Source organism: Nanorana parkeri, unplaced genomic scaffold (assembly GCF_000935625.1).
Source record: "Nanorana parkeri isolate BGI_ZX_2015 unplaced genomic scaffold, ASM93562v1 scaffold1017, whole genome shotgun sequence".
Classification (NCBI taxonomy): Eukaryota; Metazoa; Chordata; class Amphibia; order Anura; family Dicroglossidae; genus Nanorana; species Nanorana parkeri.
Genome location: NW_017307285.1, coordinates 1 through 27,252, shown reverse-complemented (window position 1 = coordinate 27,252; position 27,252 = coordinate 1). Strand labels below are relative to the sequence as shown.

Genomic DNA, 27,252 nt, shown 5'->3' with positions numbered 1-27,252 from the left:
TGGTGCGAGAACTGACTGTTGCTCTAGGAAGAGACCGAGAAAGCCTCTTGCCTGAAAAAGTGGAAGGCACGCATCGACCCACTGAACATGGAGTCACGACCCACCCGTTGAGAACCAAGGTTTTAAAGTACCTTCTTTCCTTCCTGATCATTATATAGATTGATAACGTCAGGATTGGAAAGTTGGCGATGGTCCGTTTATTTTACATCTGTAGAGGAAGTCTGAAGTAAGACTATGGGCTCCTTTATCATATAGCCAGCCTCTAGTTTGCCTCCACACAATTTTACCTTTTTCTCTAATCAATCCTGTGTATACGATTTTCTAAATACATTGCAAAAGTCTCTACCTGGATTTAGCTAAGAAAAAGGTAAGAGCCTTCCATTGGATAAGTGTTATGATCTGGGGTTGCTTCAGTTGGTCAGGTCTAGGTTCAGCAACCTTATGTGTCCAAATAATTAGGTCAGCTGACTACCTGAATATACTGAATGACCAGGTTTTTCCATCAATTGATTTTTTCAATCCTGATGGCACATTGGGTATATTCCAAGATGACAATGCCAGGATTCATGGGACTCAAATTGTGGAAGAGTGGTTCAGGGAGCATGAGGCATCAAGAAAATGGATTTAATTCGCTATAGAGAATAGCGCATCAAAAAGGCGGTTTGAGGTGTGTGCTTTTCACTCACCTCATAGTTCTAGCCGACCTGTGACAATGAGACGGTCACAGGTCGGCTTAGTGGATCGGCAGGTGAGCGAACACATACCAGCGTTCGCTCACCTCTCGATCCTGTCACGGCTCTCTGCCATGACAGGTGAGGGGCTGGATTCTCCCCTCTCCTATCCGCCAGCGCTTACTGGCAGATCGGACTGGGGAGGGGGCGGGTACAGCTGACTCTGCCTCTAGATAGGCAGAGCCAGCTGTCACTCACGCAGCTGGGCGGATCCAGACATAATTGTCGGGATCCGCTTCAGCTGCGGCGTCTCAGTATACCGCGAGCTACAGATACTGAGCTTAGGGTGACAGGAGGACGCTAGTTTGTAAGGAGAACTATGGGGAAAAGCCCTGACCCCATAGTTCTCCTTTAAATTAATTTAGGCTTAAAAGGCAGTCCATAAAAATTGTTTCACATACTGGTAACATGAGGCATCATTATCACACATGGATTGGGCAGCACAGCATCCAGACCTTAACCGCATTGAGAGTCTTTGGGATGTGCTGGAGAAGACTTTACGCAGTGGTCCGACTCTCCCACTACAAGATCTTGGTGAAAAATTGTGACATTGCATAAGCTTATCGAAGCAATGCCACGGCGAATGCGCGCTGTAATCAAAGTTAAAGGCGGCACCAAAAAAATATTAAGAGTGTGTAACCTTTTTTTTTTTTTTTTTGCCCGGCAGCGTATATTCTATTGCAAAGTGTTTCTGAAAGTCTATATTTCTCAAAGCACAATTCCAGATAACAATAGAAATGTTTCACTGAAATACTAATGCAATCCAGGAAAGACTGCAGCTATGCTAACATCAAAAACTCCACTCTACATAATGTAATCTGAGTTCTGCATACATTTTCCGTGATCTCCTGCAGAATGAGGATGACTAGATTGAGTTAAGCTTTCATGATGCTTGGTGGCAAGCCTGCATCTTCTTACAAATAATTCCCTTCTGTCTAAAAATCAATATCACTTTGCATAGACTGCAGTGTGTAAAGCAAGAGTGTGAGTAGTCTATTTCTGAATGATAGATGGTGTGCGAAGCAAGAGTGCGTTTAGCCTCTCTCAGAATTATATGCAGTGTGCATAATGAAATTGCAGAGATACTTCAGGGAATGGATTTGGAATACCTTCCATACAAAATAAATGCCTCTGGATGCCAGGTTACTACACAGTTGGGTGGCATGGTGCCTGGGTGAAAACCAAAAGTCAAACAACAGTTCACTTGTTCCCTCTGTGTGTGTGTTAGTATGTTGTCATGCTAATTGTTTAAATTAGGGTAGATCGTACCTTTGGCGGAAACCTAACACACAGGATGTCAATGACGCCCTGCTTCTGCTTGTTTGGAGCTCTATGGAGTCAGGACTTTTTGTGTCACAGAGCTGGAACAAGCATGCAGAAAATAGTCATGGGGTTGATTTATAGCTCTTCCAGCCAACATATAGCCGTGCAGATGACATTCACATTGCACTACCTCCATTAGATGGCGATGAGGAACATAGGAATCTCCTCCATCTAGTGGCAGTAGTGCTCTACGAACGGCATCCGTACTGGAACAAGCATGCAGAAAATAGACATAGGGGTTGATTTATAGCTCTACCACCCGACATATAGCCGGGCGGATGACGTTCGTAGAGCACTACTGCCACTAGATGGAGGAGATTCCTATGTTCCTCATCGCCATCTAGTGGAGGTAGTGCCATGTGAATGTCATCTGCCCGGTTATATGTTGGGTGAAAGAGCTATAAATCAACCCCTGTGACTATTTTCTGCATGCTTGTTCCAGCTCTGTGACTCAAAAAGTCCTGAATCCATTGAGCTCCAAACAAGCAGAAGTAGGACGTCATGGACAGCCTGTGTGTTGGGTTTCCGCCAAAGGTACGATCTACCCTAATTTAAGTCAGGGACTCGGTAAGTAAAGCCAGAGGGCCAGATGACAACCAGGCAGCTGGCATTTTCAGAAAGAGATCAACAATTACATCCTTATTTCTATCTGGCTTACCAAACCCTGTTTTTTTTTCATGTCCGGCATGGTGGCAGAATAACTGCTTACTGTCTGTTGGGTGTTTTTCAATTAGAGCTGCATTATCCCATTCATGTGCTTCTCTGTTGCAGGGGACATTGTGGGTGTTTATGAATCCATCAGCCCGAATGAGCCTCTTGCTACCGGCATTGTGTCTGGTGTCACACAGAAAGTTATCAATGTAGCCTTTGATGACACTCATAGTGAGGCCTTAAATCTGGGAAGTGATAGTACATACAGGCTTCTGAAGTTGGCAAATGACGTTACTTACAAAAGGATAAAAAAGTAAGTCACATTTATTTTATACCTTTCACATTTATTGTATGTACATTGTTGTTTTGTCTCTTTAGTTTGAAGCCTGGATCTTTAATGTTCTGGTTTATTTAAATAGGAAAACAAAATGTGAATTTCTACTCTTCAGTTGGCAGTGCAGTGTTACCTTTCAAGGATAGTTATGTATACTCTTACTCATTTGTATTCTCTTCCTGATGGCGCACAAATAGCAGTAATGCTCCCATGGAGGCTGCCTTGTCCTGGACTGCTGGGGCAGGGTAATACTTTCAATATACTTGTATACTTTGTTATATGACAGTTTTGTCAGTGTCTTTTATCAACATTGAGCTTAGGCAGGAGACAGGGCAGCCTTACAGCTTGATACTCAGACTTACACCTCTGCTTTCACAGGGAGAGAATACATGTAAAAAAAAATGTAAATCTTGTCATCACTTTAGTTAAAGCTGCACTAAAATGTCAAAGGAGACTCAAATTTCAGATGCTGGGTCCATGGGACTTGAACATTTTACAGACTGGCTCTTTTTGGCTCACATGCTCTTAAAGAGTAGGTGTCCCTTCACACCTAGGCGTCAGCATTTTCGTTTTGAAGCATACCATCTAGCAAGTTTGGCGCGGTTTTGTGCGTTATGCACATTTTTACACGTGTTAGATGCGCATACATAAAGACACACGCTTTATTGAGCAGATTGAAATGCATTGCGGTGAATGAGCAAACGTGAGCAGTAATGAGCATTAAACGCGCACAGAAATGTGCAAAGTGCTTGTGTCCCGCAGTTTTATGCGCTTCCATTCAAGTCTATGTGGCTAAACGCGCTGCAATCTGCCTGAAAGAAGCTCATGTACCTTTTCCAGCGTTCAGCGTTTTACAGCTTGCAACAAAACTCTCAGGTGTGATTTCTTGTGTTTGAGAGTTTTGTCGTTCTTAGCTTTGAGCGTCAAAATGCCCAGGTGTGAACAGGGACTAAATGAACTCTGGAAGTTAAGGCAAAAAAAAGGCAGGCAGAGGGCAAAGAACAAAGGACTAGTCACCAGTATTCCGAGTTCCTTCAAGGATAATCAAGCGTGCATTTTTTCAAAACTCCTGTGAAAAACACAAGCGATTTCAGGGTCGCACAGGGTCCCTTCGTCAGGCATAGCAATGACCTTAGCATCGCCATTGCTATGCCTGATGAAGGGACCCGGTGCGGCCCCGAAAACGCTTGTGTTTTTGGCATGAGTTTTCAATAAATCCACGACTGATTATTCTTGAAGGAACTCGGTGTGCTGGTGATATCTCTCTCATATTATGTGCAATTGGCGGAACCATCCGCAGTCATTCCAAGCACCCTTCCCTGAACATGGGACTTTCCGGTAAGGAGTGCAACAAGCCTTTTATATCATAGTCACCGGTATTGCCCGTGGTCCCTCTATAGCTGGCTTACCATGCCTTGTTCTGCACTGCGACTCTTTGTGGAGATGGCTATCTTGGCAGGGCTTTGCTTTCTCATGTTAGTCTTCAGCAAAGGGAACCGAGAGCATCACAACAGTAAAATCACCAAATCTCTTTCAAGATCTCCCAAAATGAGCAGTCAGAGGCAGCAGTGCCTGATATTCACATTGCAGATACACAGCTATGAGTCTGTAAGCACAGGAGCACCGAGGCACACACTCATACCAGAACATGCACGGTTGTTTTTTTTGGAGCTCAGTTACAAAAGGTTTATATTTTCTTAGGGTACCTTTTGGATACAATTAACATTTCTAAATGTTCCTTATAAGATAGCAAATATTCACTTTTCCAATTTACATCAAAATTCGCAGATTTGCTGGTATGGATCGATTATAACATAAATACAAGGGCTAAAATACTCTTTGGAGAACATTCTTATTCCTAAATAATGTTTCTTCATTCATCTACAGGGCTTTGACCACACTGAATCAGTACCACACAGGACCTGCAACTTCCATCATAGATGTTCTTTTCGGATCATCTGAACCAAGCAGTGCTGGGTTGTCAAGTGAGACCATCATTAAGTATTATCAGCACAGTAACTGCAAAAGGGCAAACAACAGTAATGGAGAGGCTGAAATACATTTTCAGGAAAAAATACTGCTAGAGTGTCCCTCTAGTCCTGTTCAAATTACCAAAAGCCAAGCCATCTCTGCTGTAAGGGAGGATTGGTCAGTATGACTTTCAATCCTCTACTTTAACAGAGATTGTGTGGCCAAACCTCCAAACTTTAACTTTTCAGTATGGTCTTGCATTAAAGGAGAATTATGAGGCAAGTGATTTTCACTCAGCCTCATAATCTGAGCCGACCTGTGACAATGAAACTGTCACAGGTCGGCTCAGTAGATCGGGAAGTGAGCGAACACATACCGACGCTCGCTCACTTCTCGATCTATCCATGTAGAGAGCCGTGACTGTCACTCACGTCGCCTTGCAGGGATTCCCTCTCCCCTGTGCGATACTCCAGCGCTGACTGGGGGTACGGGTGGGGGAGGGGGCGGGTACAGCTGGCTCTGTCTCTAGATAGGCAAAGCCCGCTGTCACTCACGCAGCTGGGTGGATCCAGAGAGAATTGTCGGGATCTGTTCCGGCTGCGGCGTCTCAGTATACCGCGAAATTTAGCTTGCGGTATACTGAGCTAAGGGTGACGGGAGGACGCTAGTTTGTGTCCTCCCGTTGCCCTTAGGAGAACTATGGGGAAAAGCCCTAACCCCATAGTTCTCCTTTAATAAGCCAGCGTGTGTCACAGATGCACCTACTAAGACATGCTAGTTCCCTGCGCATGACTAAACTCCCCAGCCCTCCATAGTTTTTTGAAGCATGAGACTGTCGGAGCTTAGGTTTATAATCATTAGCAGGAGATTAGCACAGACTGAGTGTCGTTCACTCTTGTTCTCTCTTTCAGCAGCCAGAGCAAGCACTTCTGATACATGAAGCATTTTTCTTTAAGTGTTTTGCTAATTGCATTTTTACATTTGCCTGTAGCCCTTCACCACATTGGTGTCCAGCCCTCATACGCATTTCAGTTTTAGGAAATACTAAAACAAATAAGCGGTCAGCACGTGAATAGAGTAAAGTAAAATGATAAACCTGCATGGCAGAATAAAATTGTGTGCAGACATGAGAACAGAGCTCCTGTCAACCATTTCCTTACTGAGAAATTTTAAATCTGAACTCCAGTATAAAATGTATTGGGGGGCTACAGAACCAATTACTTAAGTTACCTCCAGCGTCTTGCTGGGTAGCTTAGTGGTTTCATGGCGCCCTGTGCGGCCGCTCTGCTCGCACACCCCTAAGGCCGGCCCTGGTGGTTAGCACTTCTGCCTTGCAGCACTGGGGCTCCCTGGTTAAAACTCCTGTCAGGACACTATCTGCAAGAAGTTTGCATGTTCTCTAGAGCTGCAGCTAACGATTATTTTCAAAATCGATTAGTTAGCCGATTTATTAAGTTCGATTAATCGGATAAAAAAGAAAATCAATTTTAAAAAATGGCTCCAGTGATGGGATGACTAGTTTGTATTGAGTTTGCAGTCCATCACAGGAGCAAGCTTGGAGCGGTGGAAGTAAAAAAGAAAAAAAAAAGGGTGGTGTGCAATATAGTGAAATGAAAAGTGTAAAATTATACAGCAATGAATGCAGAATGGCACCGGCTATAGAGGACTACAAAACCCAGCAATAGTACATTATACAGCGCAATGCAGAATATCACCAGCTATAGAGGACTACAACAAATCCCAGCAATAGTACATTATAGCTGGCGGTATTCTGCATTGTGCTGTGTAATGTACCATTGCTGGGTTTTGTAGTCCTCTATAGCTAGTGGTATTCGGCATTGCACCACTGTATAATGTATTATTGCTGGGATTTGTTGTACTCCTCTATAGCTGGTGGTATTCCGCATTGCGCTGTATAATGTATTCCTTGATTTGCAGTCCTCTATACAGCGCAATGCAGAATGCCACCAGCTATAAAGGAGTACAACAAGTCCCAGCAATACACTATACATAGAGTGTATAATGTATTGCTGGGATTTGTAGTCCTCTATAGCTGATGGTACATTGCTCTGTATAATATACAGCACAATGTACCATCAGCTATAGAGGAATACAAATCCCAGCAATACATTATAGAGCACCATGTGTGGGAAAGTGCAGGCTTACCTGAGCAGTCTTCCAGCAACTTGTTTCTGAGATCGGGCCTGTTTATCGGCGGCTGTCATCCGCCCACACCTGCTCCTCCTTACTTCTTCTCCCCGCGTCCCTGTGCCGATTGTGGATTTGGGCGGGCGGTGAGCGTGATGCGGGGAGAAGGTGTGGAGCGTGGATGCGCGGATCTGGCAGCAGCGAGTGTGAGGTGGGGAGGAGGTGTGGCGCGCAGCGTGTGTGGAGCTGTCAACAGGGCCAAGCATTCGGAAGCCGATTAATCGATGATTTAAAAAGTTGACAACTTTTTCAATAATCGATTATGTCGATTAGTTGTTGCAGCCCTAATGTTCTCCCTGTGCTTGTGTGGGTTTCCTCCGGGTACTCTGGTTTCCTCCCACACTCCAGAGACATGCTGGAAGGTTAATTGGCTCCTGTCTAAATGAGCCCTGTGTGCATGTGAGATAGGGGCTTGATTGTGAGCTCCTCGAGGACAGGGAATGATGTGAATGTGCAGTATGTAAAGCGCTACGTAAATTGTCGGTGGTATATAAATACCTGTAATAAATAAAAAATACTATCAAAAACATCTTTTCAGTGATGCCGGGAACTCCCCACAGCTGTGATCTTTTTGTATTACAAGGATGAGAGATATGACTGTGAAGGCATCGTGCTGTCCTCATCACCTTTTTTTGTTCCTTCTCCCATTCACAAAATTCCTTGAATTATTTTCCCAGAATGCAATGCATTCTATGAACGGGCAAGGGTGATCCTGCCATTCATCTGCCCCTTGCCCATTTACAGAACCCCTTGCATTTGGCACTTTGGTTGAGGCTTCAGTAGCAATCTGCGTAAATGAATGAAACTAAAACTGTGCTGTGGCATTGTGTGCTGGCTTGCGAACAGTAAAAATCTGAGTCTGCAGAGCAGTATGTCAGTGCAGGTTTGCTGTACATTGATTCCTTAATGGAAAAAACTGCTGACTGGTACAAAGTGCAGTCACTTCACTTGAAGGCTTTTAGTACCATTGTGCAATGCTGAGAAACTTCTGGGTAGCGTCACAGCCTCACCGCCACATCCTCCACCCATACATTTCTATGAGCACAACACTATGAAGAGCTTTCTCACTGGGCAATAGAAATTTCTATAAGGTGTGAGTACACGGGCAAGCTTTTGACACTACCAGGAATTGCCGAAGCTTCACCAAATCAGAACAGCCTGGCAGCTGGGCAGAATGCAGGACTAGAAATGGCCATAAGCATTTGCAGTTCCAGCACTTTATACCTATCGGCAGATTTATTTTCTAAAGGTGTCCATACACTGGCCGAATGTGCCGGCTGAAATTCGACCAGTGTATGGGGCCGTCGGCTCCCTTTCAGCCGGCATTCCTCGATCAGCTGATCGAAGGAGCCGGCTGGAAAATCTTCGTATGATCAGAACTGGCAGCCTATGAGCTGCCCACTCCGATAGGCTATTCTGACTGTGTTATTGGAGGAATCGCGTAAATTTCTTCCGTTCAGAATGTAAGTAGAACAAAAGAAATTGAAAGGTCTATTGCCAGCTTTAGGCTAGGTTCACACCTGGGCGTTCTTAATGGGCGCGTTTTATGCACGTTTTTTTTCTCCAATGAAACGCGCGTTCGACACTCGTTTTTTAACCTCCCTGGCAGTATGATTTATTCATTTTTTTCTCTCTATCTGTTTTTCGTTTTTTTTTTAAACTTTTAAACTTCCCGCCTGTTCCGCCCCCCTGCTCGCAAGGGACGGTAGCCGGAAGACGGCAGCGGCCGGAGGACACAGCGGGGATCGCAGACAAGGTAAGACCTACGCTGTATTCTTGAGTGTGGCTTGGGGTTACTGCTTTGTTAACCCCGAGCCACACTCGGGAATACTAAAGGATACGCGCTGAAATCTGCCCCTTCGCGCGGAAAAAAAAAGCTCAAGTACTTTTCCGCGTGCAGGTCGTTTTTCAGCGCGACAAAACGGGCTGAAATCAGCCCAGGTGGGAACCATGTCCATAGGTATTCATAGGATTTCACATCTTGAGTGTTTTTCAGCGATTCGATCAGCGCTGAAAAACGCCCAGGTGTGAACCCAGCCTTAGAGTTACCGCGTCCGTTTTAACTACCCCAAATGTACTACTTTTGTAAATATGCATGTAAAGAGACACCTATTGGCATATAGAATCTGATATCTAACATTCTTAACCTCTTATGCTGCCTTCTCTCCAGGAAAAGTAGTGGTTTATAGTGTGTGTCAGCACAGGTTGGTTTTAAATCAGCCTTTGTTTTTTGGTTTACTTGGCATTTCTGTTAATTTTTTTCCTGTGCCTCTAGGGCCTGTGGAATTTCTCAATCCGTCTTTGGATGATTCACAGAAGGAGGCAGTTGTTTTTTCTTTAAACCAGAGAGAAGTTGCAATTATTCACGGCCCCCCTGGTACTGGTAAAACGACAACGGTGGTAGAAATCATCCTCCAAGCTGTGAAGCAAGGGCTAAAGGTGAGATGAGGGTTGTGCTTGTCAGAACTCTCTGTTCTTCTCTGTAAACAGTTGTGCTATGTTACAATGTAGAATTCAATCACTTTTATTAGGACACCTGCTGCTGATCCTAACACTGCTTTCGACAAAAATATTGTTTGTTGGGCCTAGACTAGCAGGCAGCAACACGTCTTCAGTGGATTAAAAAATGTGATTACAAAAAGCCAATGTTGCTTTCTTGCCAGTAAACTGGTTTATGGAAGGAATGATAATGAAGTACATTGAGTATATTGGGGTGAGACCTGTCAGACGGTGATTGTCCTATAACTGTATTTACTTCCTTTACATTGAAACCCTAAAGAAACTGCCAGGTAGTGGACATAAATTGGCAAAATTTGTAGCCAGTGACCTTAAAGGCATAATTAATGATATATATAAAAAGACATTTTTTTATATTTGCATTCAAGCCTGGAAAGCATTGCAATTGTGATCACTCGATCACAGCTGCAAAGCTCAAACTTCAGCACATTCTCTCCCAGGCAGAGCTCCATGCTGAGGTACAGAGGTTCAGTTAGGAGAGATGGGGAAGGACGGTTGGACTTCAAACTGCATTAAAACACCACGTACAGCGTCCAGCCATCCTCGCTCTAGGTAGATGCAGGAATGGGCAGCTCTACCTAGAGCGAGGACGGCTGGATGCTGTATGAGGTGATTTAATGCAGTTTGAAGTCCAGCTGTCCTTCCCCATCTCCTAACTGGAACTCAGTACGGAGCTCTGCCTGGTATAGAATGTGAAGGAGCCTGAGCCCTGCAGCCCTGGTCAAGTGATCACAATTGCAATGCTTTCCAGGCTTGAATGCAAATATTAAAGAAATGCATATTTGTTTTTATATATTATTAATTATGCATTTCTTTAATTTTTGCAAAAGGTGAACTTAGCCTAAGGTACATATGAGTTTTGCCAAATGTATTTTCATAAAAGGACTGCTTAACCCCTGGCACTTTGGGTTTTTATATTGACAATGGACAAAACATGGAGTATTGACACTTTTTCTATGGATTTTTGTAATGACGGTCATACATCAGCTGCTACACTACCAACCTAGATCTAATCATTCTCTCTATAGACTCTCATGCAGCCCTAAGTGCAGTGCAGAGCACAATTAGGTCTGGGCATGCTTCGGTTTAGTTAGGGTGCACAGTGTTTAAAGCTGAACCCCGGGCAATTCGGACATTTATGTATGCAATAGCTATTTTGTTGTTTAGACGTGGTCTGTTCAAATCTACATTGCCTCCTGTGACAAGATATCTAGCCATTCCTATGGTTGAAAGCAAAACCCTGACCCCTTGTTTTGTTTACAGCCGCGTGGCCACCACTGCTCTCTCCCTTGCGCAGGGCAACCGGTCGTGAAAGAGCCCCTTGTAGTCTTATAGAGGACTGATGTAATTATGTGGATAGCTCCTTTTTCGGATCCCTCTCTCTCCCTGCCCTGTGTATGACAGCAGCTTGTGGCTAGAGGGCTGTGACAGACAGGAAGGAACTCCCCTGTCGCCACCCAAATTATCAATCTAATCCCAAATATTGATGGAATATGTAGTTCTGTGTGCCACATGGGGCTATGTCAGAAGAGACATGTGGCCCTACGCAGGACCCTCCTTCCTGCACCTGACCATAGCAAGGATTTTGGCCATTACTAGTGACATCAACGGTAATTTTACAATGAAAAAAAATGAAGGTTACGGACTGATCTTGGGTAGAGGGAGAATCAAAACATTGTAAGGGAGATCTCTTCTGTTTAAACAGCCCCGATGCTGGCGACGTACACTGTACGTCGTCAGTCACGAAGGGGTTAAAGTGTATTTCCACTTTTGCAGCCATATTGGGATAACAAATGTTTTATATTTCTTATATGTTCCCATTCACATAGCAAAACCTAAACAAAAAACTTTGTCGGTTTTGATTGCTGTCCTGACGACAAAGGTGTCACCATAGCAGAAAATGAGTGTAATCTTCAACAGAGGCATGAATAAAGAGCTGAAGGAGGCCCTGCCCTTTCACTATCCTACAAAAAAATGTTTTTATTGCGGCTGTGTCCCAGTTTTCTCCAAGTTCCTATCCTTACATTACCTTTGCTGTATAGTGGGCTGCAGTAGGCTGATACCAAGCCAAACTGAATTACTTGCATTGCTCGCATTAAAATACATTTGGTAATATATTAATGATCACAGAGCTGCATTAAGTTGTCCTTTATATCTGCTTGGAGTTCAGCAAATTTAACTCCAGGCAGATTTAAAAGAGTAGCTAATGCTCTTTTGTATTTATTAGGAAATGATTATTATACAGGATTTATATAGCGCCAACAGTTTGCGCAGCGCTTTACAATATAAGGAAGACATTACAATTACAACACAATTCAAGACAAGATGGTAAGGAGGGCCCCGCCCCTGAGGGCTTACAGTCTAAAAAGAAATCATTAAATTTATTTTAAATGCAACTAGTATGTATGAGTGTATTTTGATATTAATCTTTATATTAGCATTCTGTATTCCCACGTACAACAGGTTTTAGGCTAGGATAGGAGGAGTCAGTCAGGCTTTGTTGCATTGCATATGTGATGTCAATGAAAAACATGCCAACAGGAGGAGAGAGCAGAGTGGGGACTTATCACTATTGTGACGTGGAACAGGCTGTACTGCTGCTGCAGTTAAAAAAGAAGTCTCGCCTTTATTATTTTTCACAGTCACCTAACTTCTACAGTATATGTTGCCTTTTATCCCATGCTTCTGTGTGCAGTAGAAACTGAGATATAGACTTTGACAGCTCACTCCTCCCCATTCCTGGCCACACTTTGCAAAGGAGACAACCTCTATATTGACAGTTCTTATCTCATTGTCTCAGCACTTTGCAGGCACAAGTGAGGTCACAGGAATGCAGTGGGAGGTGGCCTGCTCTATCAGGAATCCGCACAGGTACTAGAACTTGTTAAGTGTTGAGAGGGATAGAAGAACTGGCTCTGCTGTGTGCCAGGGATGCGTCGGTTAGGAGAATAGAATTACAGACCCTTTGGCTGGAAAGACAGTTTCCATATATTTGCATCTGGCTGCATGCATGGAGTGCAGCTTTAAATTCCATTATTAATAACTAGCTCATGAGACCTCTATTTTCAGCGGCCTCATACTACCATAAGTGCGATCTTCTGGATGCTTCTGACAAGCTAAGATGTCTGATATTTCTTTCCCTAGGTCCTTTGCTGCGCTCCTTCCAATGTAGCCGTGGACAATATAGTAGAGCGCCTGGCTGCTTACAAAGAGCGGATATTACGTTTGGGGCATCCTGCACGTCTTCTGGAATCCTTGCAGCACCACTCTCTGGACGCTGTGTTGGCACGTAGTGATAACGCTCAGATTGTTGCTGACATCCGCAAAGATATCGATCTGACGTTTGTAAGTATTGTTTTCGAAACAATCTGTTTTGGTTTTTTTCTTGACTTGATTTTGTTTTTTTCAGTAGCACAGCAGAATGATTGCAGTTTACTAATCTTTATCTTAGTCCAAGTGTGTAAATTCCAAAATGAGTAATTAAAGAAGAACTATACTAATATACTCTTGTGCCCTAAAGTCAGCATATAGCAGGCTGCTGCTCGCTATATGCTGACAGCGCAGAGCTAATATTGTGGGAATCCACCCCGCTGCCTGATTGACAGCTGGCTCTGCCGCTCTAGAGCCACAGCCAGCCGTGCCCGCCCCCTCCCCATGTCTGAACCCTCTAATGAGCTCTGGAGGAACAGAGAAAGGGGAGGGGGGAATCCCTGCAGGAAGTGGTGACTGACGGTCACTACTCTCTACAGGGAGAAGCCATGAGTCTACGGTTTGTGATCATTCAGTTCTTGAGCTATAGAGCCCATGTGTGACTGCTGCAGTGTCGCGCTCCAGCTCAAACTATTTGGAACATTTTACTCTCCCAATAAATCTCCTTTCAAGGAAATGGTGATGCAGTCATTAGGTGACTTATCCTGTAACTGACTTTCTCATATAAGTTATTGGAATTACCTTTTAGTGTTAGTTCCTGCATGTAGGAGTTTGAAACAAAGAAATGTTACCCCTCCCCTATATTACTGTACCTGTTGCTCTTTGTCTGCTACGTGTTTATTCTCAGAGGCGTCCTGATGCGGGGTGACACCCGGTGCGAGTACCGGGTGACACCCCGCAGTGACGTCATCCCGCACGGTCGTGATGACGTCAGGTGCTGTTACCTGCCGGTGGCCATCTTGGTGATGGATGCTGGCAGAGAGAGAGAAGGGGACATCACCCGGCGGGATAAGGTATGCCGCCGGGTCGCCTTCTCTCTCTCTCTCGAGCAACTGTCGGGCTCTTGGTCCATGACTGAGTGCCCAACTTTTCAGAGGGGGCTACACCAAAATGACCTTCAGTCATTTTGGTGTCACCCCCTCCAATGGTGTCACCCGGGTGCAGGCCGCACCCCCTTTGTGACGCCACTGGGTATTCTATGGACATTTCAGACATTTCGGCACTAGTTCTTCTGTTCTCTTTTGAACTTTCCATGTTTTAAAGCAGTTCTCAGCTGTTCCTTCTCTTGGCTCCATGTGGCAGTATCACGACTCCCAGAGCCAGAGGAGTGCAGGTAAGCTGATCGATTCTCACATGAACGGTCATATGAAAAATCCTGTTGGAACATTCAATAATGCCATCAGAGACTTGTCATATGTGATTCGAAGTTTCATTTGACTTTAACATTGAATTTTGGAGATTAAGTTTTCCAAATGAAAACCACATATTCTGTAAGAATTTTGTGTGTTCGGGAAAAATTTTACATGCTGTCCCCTCTATTTTTTTTTGGCACTACGATCGTTGATTTGACCCCATTAACTATTAGGAGATTGAAGAAATTTTCTGAAAACAAACATTTTTGAATGATATTCTTCTGGTGTATGGCCAGCTTCACACTGGAGCCTTTTGCACACATTCTGTGGATTCGCTCAGTAAAGATACGGATTCCATTATCCTATACACAAATCATCACTAGAAGTGAATCTGCAATTCTGAGGATGACTAAAAGGAAAAAAAGCAATACAGATGTCAAAGTCACATCACAAATGATATGGAATAATAAGCAGTTTAGTGTACTCAAAAATACACAACTGTGTTTTTTTCTTTTTCTTTCAAGCTACATGTGCAATTTGCATTTGTTTGATTTGAAATAAATCACGTAGCTTGAGCCTCAGGCTCATCCTACACAAATGTGTCTGGTGCCAGTACCTGGGCCACATGCTGCTGCTGCTCCCAGATGTTTTCAAGTAAAAGCATTTTAAGCCAGTGCCAAGCCACAGACCAAACATGGTATTCGGGAAGCTATGCCAAGTTCACAAAATGCATAAAAATGGTTCTGTGTGTAGTCCATGGCCGGCGGGTGCTTGGCAGAGGTCAGAGGGTTTCCATTTGCCCCCTTTTTGACATTTATGAAGAGCCAGCCTAAGTCTGGTTCTAGAAAGGCAGACGTCTCATTGAGAACATTAGAAAGAGGGGTGTCTGCCAGTCATTCCTGGCAATGTTGCATTAATGGGACTTTCCTCAATACGTTCCCTGACTTGTAGAATCAAAAGAAATCTCACCGCTCCAATTCCTTAGCAGCCATCAGGACTCTCCAGGTGCGCTGGTCTAATAGGTGCGTCTCCACCTTGGAATGTAGTAGTATACGAACAGACCGCACTATCCAGAGAATTCCAATACTTCAGACTTTATTAAAACTCACAGCAAATGCAGTTTATGTAACCGCAAATACCCAAATACCAGGACCGCAAACCCCCAACCAGCTACAACCTCTCACTTGTTTGACCCGTAGGCTTATTCATAAAGGTTGCTACTACTACTCCATTCCCTGACGTGGCTGATAAGTGAATGCTGCATATCCTTATTTACATTCACAGTCTCTTTTTTTGTATCTTAAAATAAGAGAACAACCCTGTCCCGACTGACAAATTATGCTTTAGATGACTGTCATTCACAAGGATTGGGCCATACATGCGCAACACATAAGTTCATAAAATTGAAGAAAACCTTCTTTTTTTTTTTTTAAACTGGGAACTGAAATCAAAGCTAAACTCTGATATTTTTGCAGAGAAAGTGTACCTGTCACCAATATATAACTTTTAAGCTAGCCATACACCTGGAGGGGGGTGCCGACAGGGCCACCAACGGCTCAAATTTTGGCCGGTTCAGCAGGAATTGTCCGAAACCCAAGCAGCGTAATTGCAGCTTTACTTGACTTCTAAACAGACACAGCATATAGGTTAAGTGTTATAGATGCACAGCACATAGGTTTGCTGTTATAGATACACAGCACATAGGTTTGCTGTTAAAGATGCATAGCATATAGATTAAGGGTGATAGTTTAAAGCAGAAGTAAACCTAAAAAAAACAAAACTGCTAGAGAGTTTTTTGGCAGAATAGACATGCCAAGTCTCTTTTGCCAAAAACAGCTGCTTCTGACTTGTAGCAGTTTTTTTTCCCCATCTCTTGTGTACACTGTACTGCACATGGACCATCCATTGTACTACCCCGGGTCCTTCCCAGCTTCTATAGTATGCCGGGGATAAAACTGGGTGCTGAGGACGATGTAACTCACTATGAGCATGCATTCCGTCTATGAGCAAAGGAATTGTGTCACCACAGGCAGCCCAATGATCAAACAGAACAACGGGGAACCCAGAAGAAGCAGCGGAGGATACGGTGGCGCTGCGGACATATCAGCATCTGACAGAGTAGATCGGTCAACGCTGGAGAAGTGCAGCCTTGTAAGGTAAGTCTACCATAATGTTCAAGTATGCTGTGCATATTATGGCAAGGGCCCCCCTCCACCCACCCCCCACAGTGGACTTTACTTCTGCTTTAAGGGAAAATCTATTGGCTTTATAACAAAACAATACATAGATATCAATGGAGTAGGGAAGGTCTTGCAACCCTGTCAGGTTTTTATTGCTATCAGGTGTACCTGATTCACCTCTCTTTTTGCTATCTCTGTACCTTGATTCACACCCTGCTCAACTTTTGTTGAGCAGGGGGTGCTGACAAGGCCACCAACAGCTCAAATTTTGGCTGATTCAGCAAGAATCGTCTGAAACTCAAGCAGTGTAATTCCAGCTTTACTCAAAATCTAAATATTAAATATAATAAATATTGGGGATGCACCGATACTAGTATCGGTATCAGTGCCAATACTAAGTATTTGGTCGAGTACAAGTTCTCGCCCAAATACTCAGATGCCTAGCCCGATACCCGAACTTCCAGTATTAGGAAGCCGGGCAGCGAGTCATCACACGCTGCCCGGCTTCCTGATTGGCCAGGAGGCCGGCTCCATGCTCCCTCGTCACTTGGTCCAGTCCGTATAATGACTTGCTGCCTAGCTTCTTGATTGGTCGGGAAACTGGTCAATCAGGAAGCCGGACGGTGAGTAATTACTCGCCCCTCGGCTTCCTGATTGGCCAGAAAGCCGGCTTCATGCTCCCTCGTCACCTGGCTTCCCGGTCAATCAGGAGGCCGGGCAGCGCGTGACGAGTCATTACACGCCGTTTGGCTTCCTTAATGGGATTTTCGGTATTGGTGAGTACCGAAAAAAGATGTTGGTACTCGATACCGAAAAAAACGGTATTGGTGCATCCTTACTAAATATTGTCACTGGGAAAGCAAATGAGGGGATATCCAAACTTTGTATGGCTTTACATATACTTTAATTCCAATAGAATCTACAAATTTGATGAATAGCTGTTTCTTTTGGTTTAATTTTCCATTATACTTTTTTTTTTTTTGTACAGCATACCATAAAATGTCATTGTACAGTCTTCATACAATAGGTGCGTGCATTCATTTTATTGTCAAATTTTCTAGGCAAAAATGAGAAAACTGCGCAAGGAAGAAAAAGGTGGCTTCAGAACAGAAATGAAAGCTCTTAGGAGAGAACTGAAAGAACGCGAGGAGGCAGCCATGATCGAAACGTTAAAAGCCGCCAATGTTATCCTCAGTACAAACACAGGTCAGTCAGGACTGGAGTCTCCTCCAGCACACAATACTGAAATGATGTATTGGGCTGCTTCCATCACATTTACTTACTACTGCTATTGATTCCTTGCTAAAATAGACTTCTTACCCTATGATTCATATACCATTTGTGAAAGATATTTCCTGAAGCAAATAAATAGAATGGCAGAGTAACTCATATGTCTCCCAACGGAGGTGTCCTTTATATCATGACTGTAGAAGCCTGCTTTCTATTTAATGACTGTGAAGGTGATATACAAGATATTGCCGAAAGTATTGGGACACCCTCCAAATCATTGGATTCAGGTGTTCCAATCACCTCCATGGCCTCAGGTGTATGAAATCAAGCACCAAGGCATGCAGACGCTTCTACAAACATTTTGTGAAAGAATGGCTCGCTCTTAGGAGCTCAGTGAATACAAGCGTGGTACAGTAATAGGTTGCCACCTGTGCAATGAGCCCATCCGTGAAATTTCCTTGCTACTAAATATTCCACGGTCAACTGTTAATGTTATAACAAAGTGGAAGCAACTGGGAACAACAGCAACTCGGCCACGAAAAATGACAGAGCGGGGAAGTCGCCAACTGTCTGCAGAGTCAATGGCTACAGACCTCCAAACTTCGTGTGGCCTTCACATTGGCACAACAACATGTCTGGGTTTGGCGGTTGCCAGGAGAATGGTTCTTGCATGACTGCATTGTGCCAAGTGTCAAGTTTGGTGGAGGAAGGATTATGGTGTGGGGTTGGGTTTGGCCCCTTAGTTCCAGTGAAGGGAACTCCTAAGGCATCAGCATACCAAGACATTTTGGACAATTTCATGCTCCCAACTTTGTGGGAACAGTTTGGGGGATGGCCCCTTCCTGTTCCAACATGACTGCGCACCAGTGCACAAAGCAAGGTCCATAAAGGCATGGATGAGTAAGTTTGGGGCGGAGGAACTTGACTGCCCTGCACTGAGTCCTGACCTCAACCCGATAGAACACCTTTGGGATGAATTAGAGCGGAGAATGCGAGCCAGGCCTTCTCGTCCAACATCAGTACCTGACCTCACAAATGCGCTTCTGGAAGATTGGTCACACATTCCCATAGACACACTCCTAAACCTTGTGGACGTCTTCCCAGAATAGTTGAAGCTGTTATAGCTGCAAAGGGCGGGCCAACTCTTGAACTAAGACTGGGATGCCATTAAATTTCATGTGCGTGTAAAGGCAGGCCTCCCAATACTTTCGGCAATATAGTGTGTGTGTATATATCTATATCTATATGTATATAGATAGATATAGATAGATACAGTATAGATATATATATTTAGTGTCTGTTTTACCTAAAGGTAACTTGTACATTGGGTTTGCATCATTTTTCCCACAAAACCTTGACTGATGTCCTCTCCATAAGATTGGTAACTTGTCTTGGCTCCGAGTCAGCGCTCCCCCATCTAATCCTTGCAAAACAGATTGTGGGATCTCAGATTTCTGGCATCAAGTCATGCATATTCAGTGTTTCATTTAGGAAAGTGGATTTCCATCCTAATTATCAATAATTGTTCATTGTGAAATTACGGACTTGTACACACATTGATCTGTTTCCAAACCCCTTTTCCTTGCCAGGTGCTTCCCCGGCCGGCCCTCTGAAACTGCTTCCTGATAATTACTTTGACCTGGTGGTGATTGATGAGTGCGCTCAGGCGATAGAAGCCAGCTGCTGGATCGCTCTACTGCAGGCGAGAAAGTGTATCTTGGCCGGAGATCACAAACAGCTACCACCCACCATCATATCTCACAAGTAGGGAGGCAAGCACTGCAGTGATTTCCATTTGTCTCAATATCCTCAATACTTCTGTCTTCTCTTCCTGTCTTCAATACAGCTTACTTATTGGATTGCTTTACAAAAGCAACATAATGTAATGTCCAATATTCTGGCTCTGTAGTTCATGTTGGGCTTAAAACTAAACACGCACACAGCTAAATAAACAGTTCATATATGTGAATTGTTTTGCCTGTCCGTAGTAATTGTGTTTAGGCAGTCTTTAATCCCTATCAGGCAGCACACCCAGGCCAGTGACATCTGTTGTATCTGTTATATTTAAAGAAGAACTGCGGGCAGACATTTTATTAACCCTTCCAGTGGGGCTACTGCTGCACTGCAAGGGTTAACTGCTCATTTTTGCCTGAGGGCAAAAAGAAAAAGGTATACTCACCCGATCCTCCGAGCCGCAGTGCTCTCTCCAGCCTGTCTCCTGCTGTTGTAATATAGTAAGCTAATGGAGATAATACCTAACCGGGACACAGCACTACAAACATGGTTTGTGTTTTAAAGCTGTACTCATGACATAACATTTCATTTAAATGTATTCCTTAATAGCCACAGAGGATATAAATGCCCGTTGTGTTAGCGATGTCCCGATACCACTTTTGTATGACTCAATACAAGTAATTGCCCTCAGGTACTTGCCGATATCAATTACCGATACTTTTTCTTAAGGACATGTGACAATTTTTCGAAAACAATACAGACTGATGATTTTAGGGCAGTTTCTCACCAGAGCTAATTACAGATGTCACCATGGCAGAATACATATGTCCCCAGGGCAGAGCAGAATGCGTGTCCCCAGAGCAGAATACGTGTCCCCAGAGCAGAGCAGAATACGTGTCCCCAGAGCAGAGCAGAATACGTGTCCCCAGAGCAAAATACATCTCACCAGGCTGCATGCCGATCTCACCTGGGTGGCATGTGGATCTCTGTAGGTCTCTGCTGAGGGGGCGCCGGCCTGAAATGCTGTGTTGGCCACGATACTGATACTAGTATAAATATCGGGACATCCCTACTTTGTATGCATCTAATGCCTTTTTAAACCCAGATATTACCATATAAAAGTAGCAGTGACACCATTGCTATGCAGAGAGCAAAGCTGTGGGAGGGACCCACTAATGGCTGCCTGCAGAAAACAGGAAGGGGGTCGAAACAAGGCCATTCACCTTGGACAAGGAGAGAGAGCAGCAGCGACGTCATTATTACAGAAAGCTCCTCCACAGAGGCAAACTTACACCATATATTACTGCACAGACCCAGAAAAACTACACAACACATGAGATCCAATTAAGAATACACATGCCTCTTCTATTTAGACCAGATTTGCTTTCCCCCGGGGTTCAGCTTCAACTCGTCCCCAAACTGTTCAAAACAAGAAAAAAAGCTATGGTCGGTGTTCCATTTTAAATATTTTTGGATGGAGGTTTTGTATTTGAGTATTGGGAAATACTTGCTTTTTCATTTTACACATTGATGTGGGTGTGTTTTATTTCCTATTGTAATTTTGTAATGTCCTTACAGTCTATGCATAGCGCACTGTGCATTCTAGCAGTGCTTGAACCCCTATTGTATTTTTCTTCAGGGCTGCATCAAGGGGCCTGTCCCTCAGCTTGATGGAGCGGATAATAAAGAAGTATGGGGACAGAGTGGTGAAGATGCTGACCGTGCAATATCGTATGAATGACTGTATAATGCAGTGGGCTTCACAAGCATTGTATGAAAACAGGCTGACTGCACACTCCTCTGTCGCACGCCATTTACTCAAGTAAGTTGTATGAGTTGTACATAGTAACATTTTATGTCAGTTTTCACAGTATATAGTAGGGATGCACCGATATATCGGCCGCTGAAACATATCGGCCCAAAATGGCACTTTTGGCATAATGCCGAAAGAGCCATGTTTCGGCCGATACATCGGCGCATCCCTGGTTTCTTTTCTCCCCGCTGGGCGCTGCTCTGTGTTCCAGCGGGGAGAAAAAAAAGTGATAGCCGGACGAGCGCTGTAAGCGGCCGGCGTCTCTCCTCCCACACCGCTCAGCCGCCTATCACAGTCCGGCAGAACGGTGTGTGGGCGGAGACAGCCCAGAACCTCCTTGTGGCTAGGTAGGTTGAATACCTGTCATGGAGGAAAGCCATATATTCCTTCATATGTTGGATACAAGTTCTTGGAGTCACGCTGAAACAGTAAGAGCTTGTGTAGATTTTCAGTGGCGAGGGACTCTGGTTCTTGCTGCTGATAAGAAAAATCTAAGAAGGCCTTGCGGGGCTGTATGAGAAAAAAATGTGGGCAGTGTATGGTCAGCATTAATTAGTATGGTATCCCAAAGCCCCTAACTGTCAGGTAGCTTCCTTTCAGTCTCATAATGCAATGCAGGCTTACAGCGTGGGGTGGTTGGTTTAGAGTCGCAACCCTTGTAAACATTTCATCAATATCCAGTCAATATTTGTAAGTTAGGGCATGTAAAGACAGTGATGTTATAGCAGATTGTATCGAAGCAGTCAAATGGTAACTAACCACTCTAAAGATCTTGTCGCCGGCAGCAAATTGCCATGATCTTGCTAAAGAGACCACTAACTTGCCCCTACAGCAATGTTTCCTCAATTGGCAGAAATGCTGCAGAGTCCCTTGCTACAGTGAGCAAGTAACAATGGAGTGACAACTCGCTAGTTTGGCCAACCATGGAGCAATGCTGTAGGTGTAGGTGAACAATCTCTCTCTGCTTTCATCCTGATCCTGTCAGTAGTGAGTTGCCATCAACAACAGACTTGCTACTGTGTTTCCCCGAAAATAAGACACTGTCTTATATTTTTTTGGCTCAAAAAACACACTTATTTTCGGGGTAGGTCTTATTTTTTTTAATGTACAACAATCCAAAGTTAATGCAAATTAAAAAATCCAAAATAGCAAAGTTCAGAATAGGGTGATCAGGGCAATCAGGGGTGCTGTACTTTTCCAAGAGCAATTTGTTAACCAATCACTGGCCAGAATGAGCGAAGCGCTCTTTCACTATCGATTCCTCACAGGCGGAGTGCATTTGGTATCACTCTGCCTGTGACAGCAGCCGGCACTATAGAGGAGGCATCGGCTTATGCGGCTCTGCTCCCTCCGCTGCCGCCTCACTTACTCTAGCGCCGGCTTCATTGGCACCGCTGATTCTCTCCTACCTCTCCCGCCGCTCTTCAAATTACCCCCTTATGCCACCACCGGCCCTGGGAATGGTCACAACTAGGTCTTATTTTCGGGGTATGTCTTATATTTTAGCAATTCCCAAAAATAGTACTAGGTCTTATTTTCAGGGTAGGTCTTATTTTCGGGGAAACAAGGTATTCTGATGTGAAGATGATTATATTATGTGCACTCTGCGTGAATTGTAGCCAAGAAGTATTTACTATGTCTTCTGTTGAACATCTTAGAGACCTACCTGGAGTGGCATTAACTGAGGAGACCAGTATACCATTACTACTTATAGACACGGCACACTGTGGACTGTTTGAGATGGATATTGAAGATGAGCAGTCAAAAGGGAATCCAGGTAATGTCGTGTGTTTAGTTTTAGGAGAGAGAAATACTTTTCCATTCTCTCATGCTTTTTCTGGAGTATGCAGCTATGCCTATCACTGATAATATACAGTTCCACTTTGGGTAAAAATTTCCCAGTCAGCAATCCTTTCATATATACAATTCATGCCTTTTGAAAGCAGCTTAGACTCTAAATTAGATTACAAGCCTCGGTGGACAGCACTTTGTTTGCTAAAATACTTTTGTATTCTTAAAAGAGAACTATGGGGTAAGTGTTTTTCCCCATAGTTCTCTTTAGGGTCACAGGAGGACATATACTAACCTCCTCCCGTAACCCAAAGCTCAGTATATAGGGGGCTATTGCTCACGATATACTGAGAGCGCCGCAGCTGGGACGGATCCCGATTAATACTGTCTGAATCCACCCAGCTGCGTGAGTGACAGCAGGCAGTGCCTATCTAAAGGCAGAGCCAGCTGTACCCGCCCTCTCCGTTCGTCTCTCCCTCCACTCAGTGCTGGAGGATGGGAGCGGGGAGGGGGGAATCCCTGCGGGGAACGGTGACTGACAGTCACCGCTCTCTGCAGGGAGATGATTGGGAAGTGAGCGAGCGACGGTATGTGTTCACTCACTTCCCAATCAGTAGAGCCGACCTGTAACAGCTTCTTTGTCACAGGTCTGCACTAACTATGAGGATGCGTGAAATCAATCACCTCATAGTTCTCCCTTAACTATTGCCATTTTAAATACAATACTGTGGTTTTAATCTGTTTTGCATGTGAGTGCTGCTGTTTTGAAATTATCTTCAGGTTCACATTGAACATAAGCTTGACCCTAGCCTAGCCTGTTTGGCAAATGAGCAAACAATTTGGCCTGAACCTCTGCTGGAATTCTATCATTTAGAGGCAGTAGCACTACCGCCACTAAATGGCATGACTTATTCTTGATGGCTTCTGTTTTTAAGTAAGGTGGCGGGTTCATGACCATATTTGGTAAATGATGTCACCCAGGATCCCCCGCCGTTTGTTTACATACACAAGCCAGCGGGGATCTGTAATTTGGAATGGGAGCAGATGCAGGTGAAGATCATTGGAATCAGCAGGTTATTGTGGAGGCTGGTCAACATCATTGGGCGGTGCTCATCGTGATTGACATGGATCTAAATTGATAGGTGATGTAATTGATCTTGGATTTCATGGGACATTGTTTCCTTCTTTTCCTTTAGAATAAGTGGGCCCCCTGTTAAAGCTTTATATGAGATTTTAGTGATTTGGGTTTTGTTCTGTTTTAATTACATACTAGTATTCATGGTGTTACCTTTTTCTCCTGCCAGGCGAGGTGCGGTTGGTGGATTTACACATTAAGGCGCTGACTAGTGCTGGTTTGAAAGCTCGGGATATTGCTGTAATATCCCCCTACAACCTGCAGGTGAGGAGATGTATTTAAAGCAGAATTCTTGTAAGCATCAGTTGCATTTGAAACTCCTAAATAATTTTAGAAATAATAACCTTTTCTGTAATACGGTAAAAAAAAACACACACACACACACACACACACCCACACACACACACACACACACACCCACACACACACACACACACACACCCACACACACACACACACACACACACACACACACACTCTTGTCCATGGCCGTATTAGGTTGAACACATATGGAAGAATTAAAAAAAGTTAGGACCTGTGCGTGGCCATTCCTCCTTCTGGAAATATCACAATTAAAGGGTTAGTTCACCTTTCTGCACATTTAAAAAAAATTAATGTTTTCCATCATCCACAGCACATTGCAAAGCACAAAGGTGTTAAAAAAAGCTGTCCTTTTCACATTGCATAGCTGTAGGTCCTGCACAGTCTGTCTGCACAAACCTCTAGGTGATCAACCCCCCCTCCGTCCTGGCTAAATGACAGCACAGGCCTGAGGTTAGAAGTGTGCCCCCACTGTGCATTCAGACTGCCCCCTTGCACACTGCACTTTCTCTCCCTCCTAGCAGCAGCAGAAGCTGCTGGTATACAGCTACCCCCTACTACTAAGTCCCATAAGGCATTGTAAGACTCTGACGGCCACAGGCATGACTTCCAGAGGCAGATGCATTATGGGATTTGCATTTTCATCACCGCTGGAGAGTTGAAGTTTGGCTACAACTAGTCTAAAATAATAACACACAAAACTATAAATAAATATACAAAGCTTTTAAATAGTGAGAGGCTGACTGTTATAGTGTTTCCACGGCTTTAATAGGTATGTAGATTAGGAAAGTCTGAGAAACGTTTCCTTATCTGCAGGCTTCTTCCATGTCAGTGACTGTTTTGAAGTCAGAGGATTAATATGACAGCTAGCCAACTAGTATTTTCAGAAGGAGTGATAGGTGTGAGCCTTTCAATTTTATTTTATTACAAATGTGCATTCTTCAAAGGAGAGCTCCACCCTAAATGTGATTGTTGCAGGAACTGGTACCACTCCAGGTCTGTGACGGTCACTTGACCTTGGCATTTCTCCACTCCCAGGATGTCTGTGACAGGTGCTGCTGGGCTGAGAACTGAGCGTTCCTCATCCCCTGCCAAACTGAATTCTCTGTATATTATTGAGAAAAGGCAGTAAGAGGAGGAAGGCACTGACACACCGAGGCAAACCTGCAGCATTTCTGTGGCACTCTCCCTCTATTGGGTTCTCTGAAGCAGTATGTGGAGATATCAGTTTGGCTCAGGGAGCACAGGACATTTTGTATTTTAGGCAAGTGGGCGATATGTGGGAACACTGCTACCATGCTTCCATATGTGGGCATAGTAATAACCTCTAGGTTACTATGCTGCCATATGTGAGCACAGCACTAACCTATAGGCTACCATGGTTCATGGGACACAGTGATAACCTCTGGGCTACCAAACTTATATGTAGCCACAGTGATAACCTTTAGGCTACTGTGTTGCCAAATGTGGGCATAGTAATAACTTTTAGGCTACCATGCTGCCATATGTCGGCACAGTGATAACTTCTAGGCTTTCATATGTGGGCATAGTGATAAACTATATGCTACCATGCTGCCATATGTATGCACAGTGATGACCTCTAGGCTATCATTCTGCCATATAAGGGCATGCTGATGACCTCCAGGATTTCGTGCCTCCAAATCTGAGCACAGGGATAACCTCTAGTTTACCACGCTGCCAAATCTGAGCACAGGGATAACCTCTAGGTTACCACGCTGCCAAATCTGAGCACAGGGATAACCTCTAGGTTACCACGCTGCCAAATCTGAGCACAGGGATAACCTCTAGGTTACCACGCTGCCAAATCTGAGCACAGGGATAACCTCTAGGTTACCACGCTCCCAAATCTGAGCACAGGGATAACCTCTAGGTTACCACGCTGCCAAATCTGAGCACAGGGATAACCTCTAGGTTACCACGCTGCCAAATCTGAGCACAGGGATAACCTCTAGGTTACCACGCTGCCAAATCTGAGCACAGGGATAACCTCTAGGTTACCACCCTGCCAAATCTGAGCACAGGGATAACCTCTAGGTTACCACGCTCCCAAATCTGAGCACAGGGATAACCTCTAGGTTACCACGCTGCCAAATCTGAGCACAGGGATAACCTCTAGGTTACCACGCTGCCAAATCTGAGCACAGGGATAACCTCTAGATTACCACGCTCCCAAATCTAAGCACAGGGATAACCTCTAGGTTACCACGCTGCCATGTGTGGGCACAGTGATAACCTCTAGGCTGCCATGCTGCCATATGTGGTCACAGTGCTAATCACCAGGTTTTTTTTTCTGCCGTATGTGGGAATACAGTATGTAATGTTCTGCCTTCTTTCCTTGTTTAGGTGGATTTGCTACGCCAGTGTCTGCGGCACAGGTACCCAGATCTTGAAATTAAGTCTGTGGATGGTTTTCAAGGAAGAGAAAAGGAAGCCGTTATATTGTCCTGTGTAAGATCCAATTCTAAAGGTCAGTGGACTATACATGAACAGTCCACGTCTTTTGACAGTCTCTGTAATGATCCAGTCCTAATGCCACATTACTTTCTGTCCCTTTATAGCCTGTAACTATAATCTGCCCAGCAGTTAATACACTTTCCACTTTAATACTCTTTCATTTTTAAACAAGGGTGTGCTGGGGTCTAGGAGGCGGAGAGATGGGTTGTAGCATCTGGAAAACTAGGTGAAAACGTGGTATAGAAGAGGGTTGGTCTGGATTGAGAAGTAAAGGGT

At 44.3% G+C, this 27,252-nt stretch overlaps 1 protein-coding gene across 1 annotated transcript in view; it reads left to right on the top strand.

The window, feature by feature from the left end:
- The window catches only part of IGHMBP2 (immunoglobulin mu binding protein 2), a gene marked incomplete at its 3' end in the record, with an annotated part of 31,250 nt that extends 4,216 nt beyond the window's left edge, over positions 1-27,034 (top strand). Inside the window, exons 3-12 of the mRNA XM_018567169.1 lie at positions 2,826-3,018; positions 4,927-5,024; positions 9,494-9,657; positions 12,880-13,080; positions 17,539-17,683; positions 19,297-19,471; positions 21,081-21,263; positions 22,913-23,031; positions 24,350-24,444; positions 26,866-27,034. Of these exons, the coding sequence (XP_018422671.1) occupies positions 2,826-3,018; positions 4,927-5,024; positions 9,494-9,657; positions 12,880-13,080; positions 17,539-17,683; positions 19,297-19,471; positions 21,081-21,263; positions 22,913-23,031; positions 24,350-24,444; positions 26,866-27,034 (1,542 nt within the window). The remainder of the gene's footprint in view (positions 1-2,825; positions 3,019-4,926; positions 5,025-9,493; positions 9,658-12,879; positions 13,081-17,538; positions 17,684-19,296; positions 19,472-21,080; positions 21,264-22,912; positions 23,032-24,349; positions 24,445-26,865) is intronic.
- Positions 27,035-27,252: the final 218 nt, after the last annotated feature.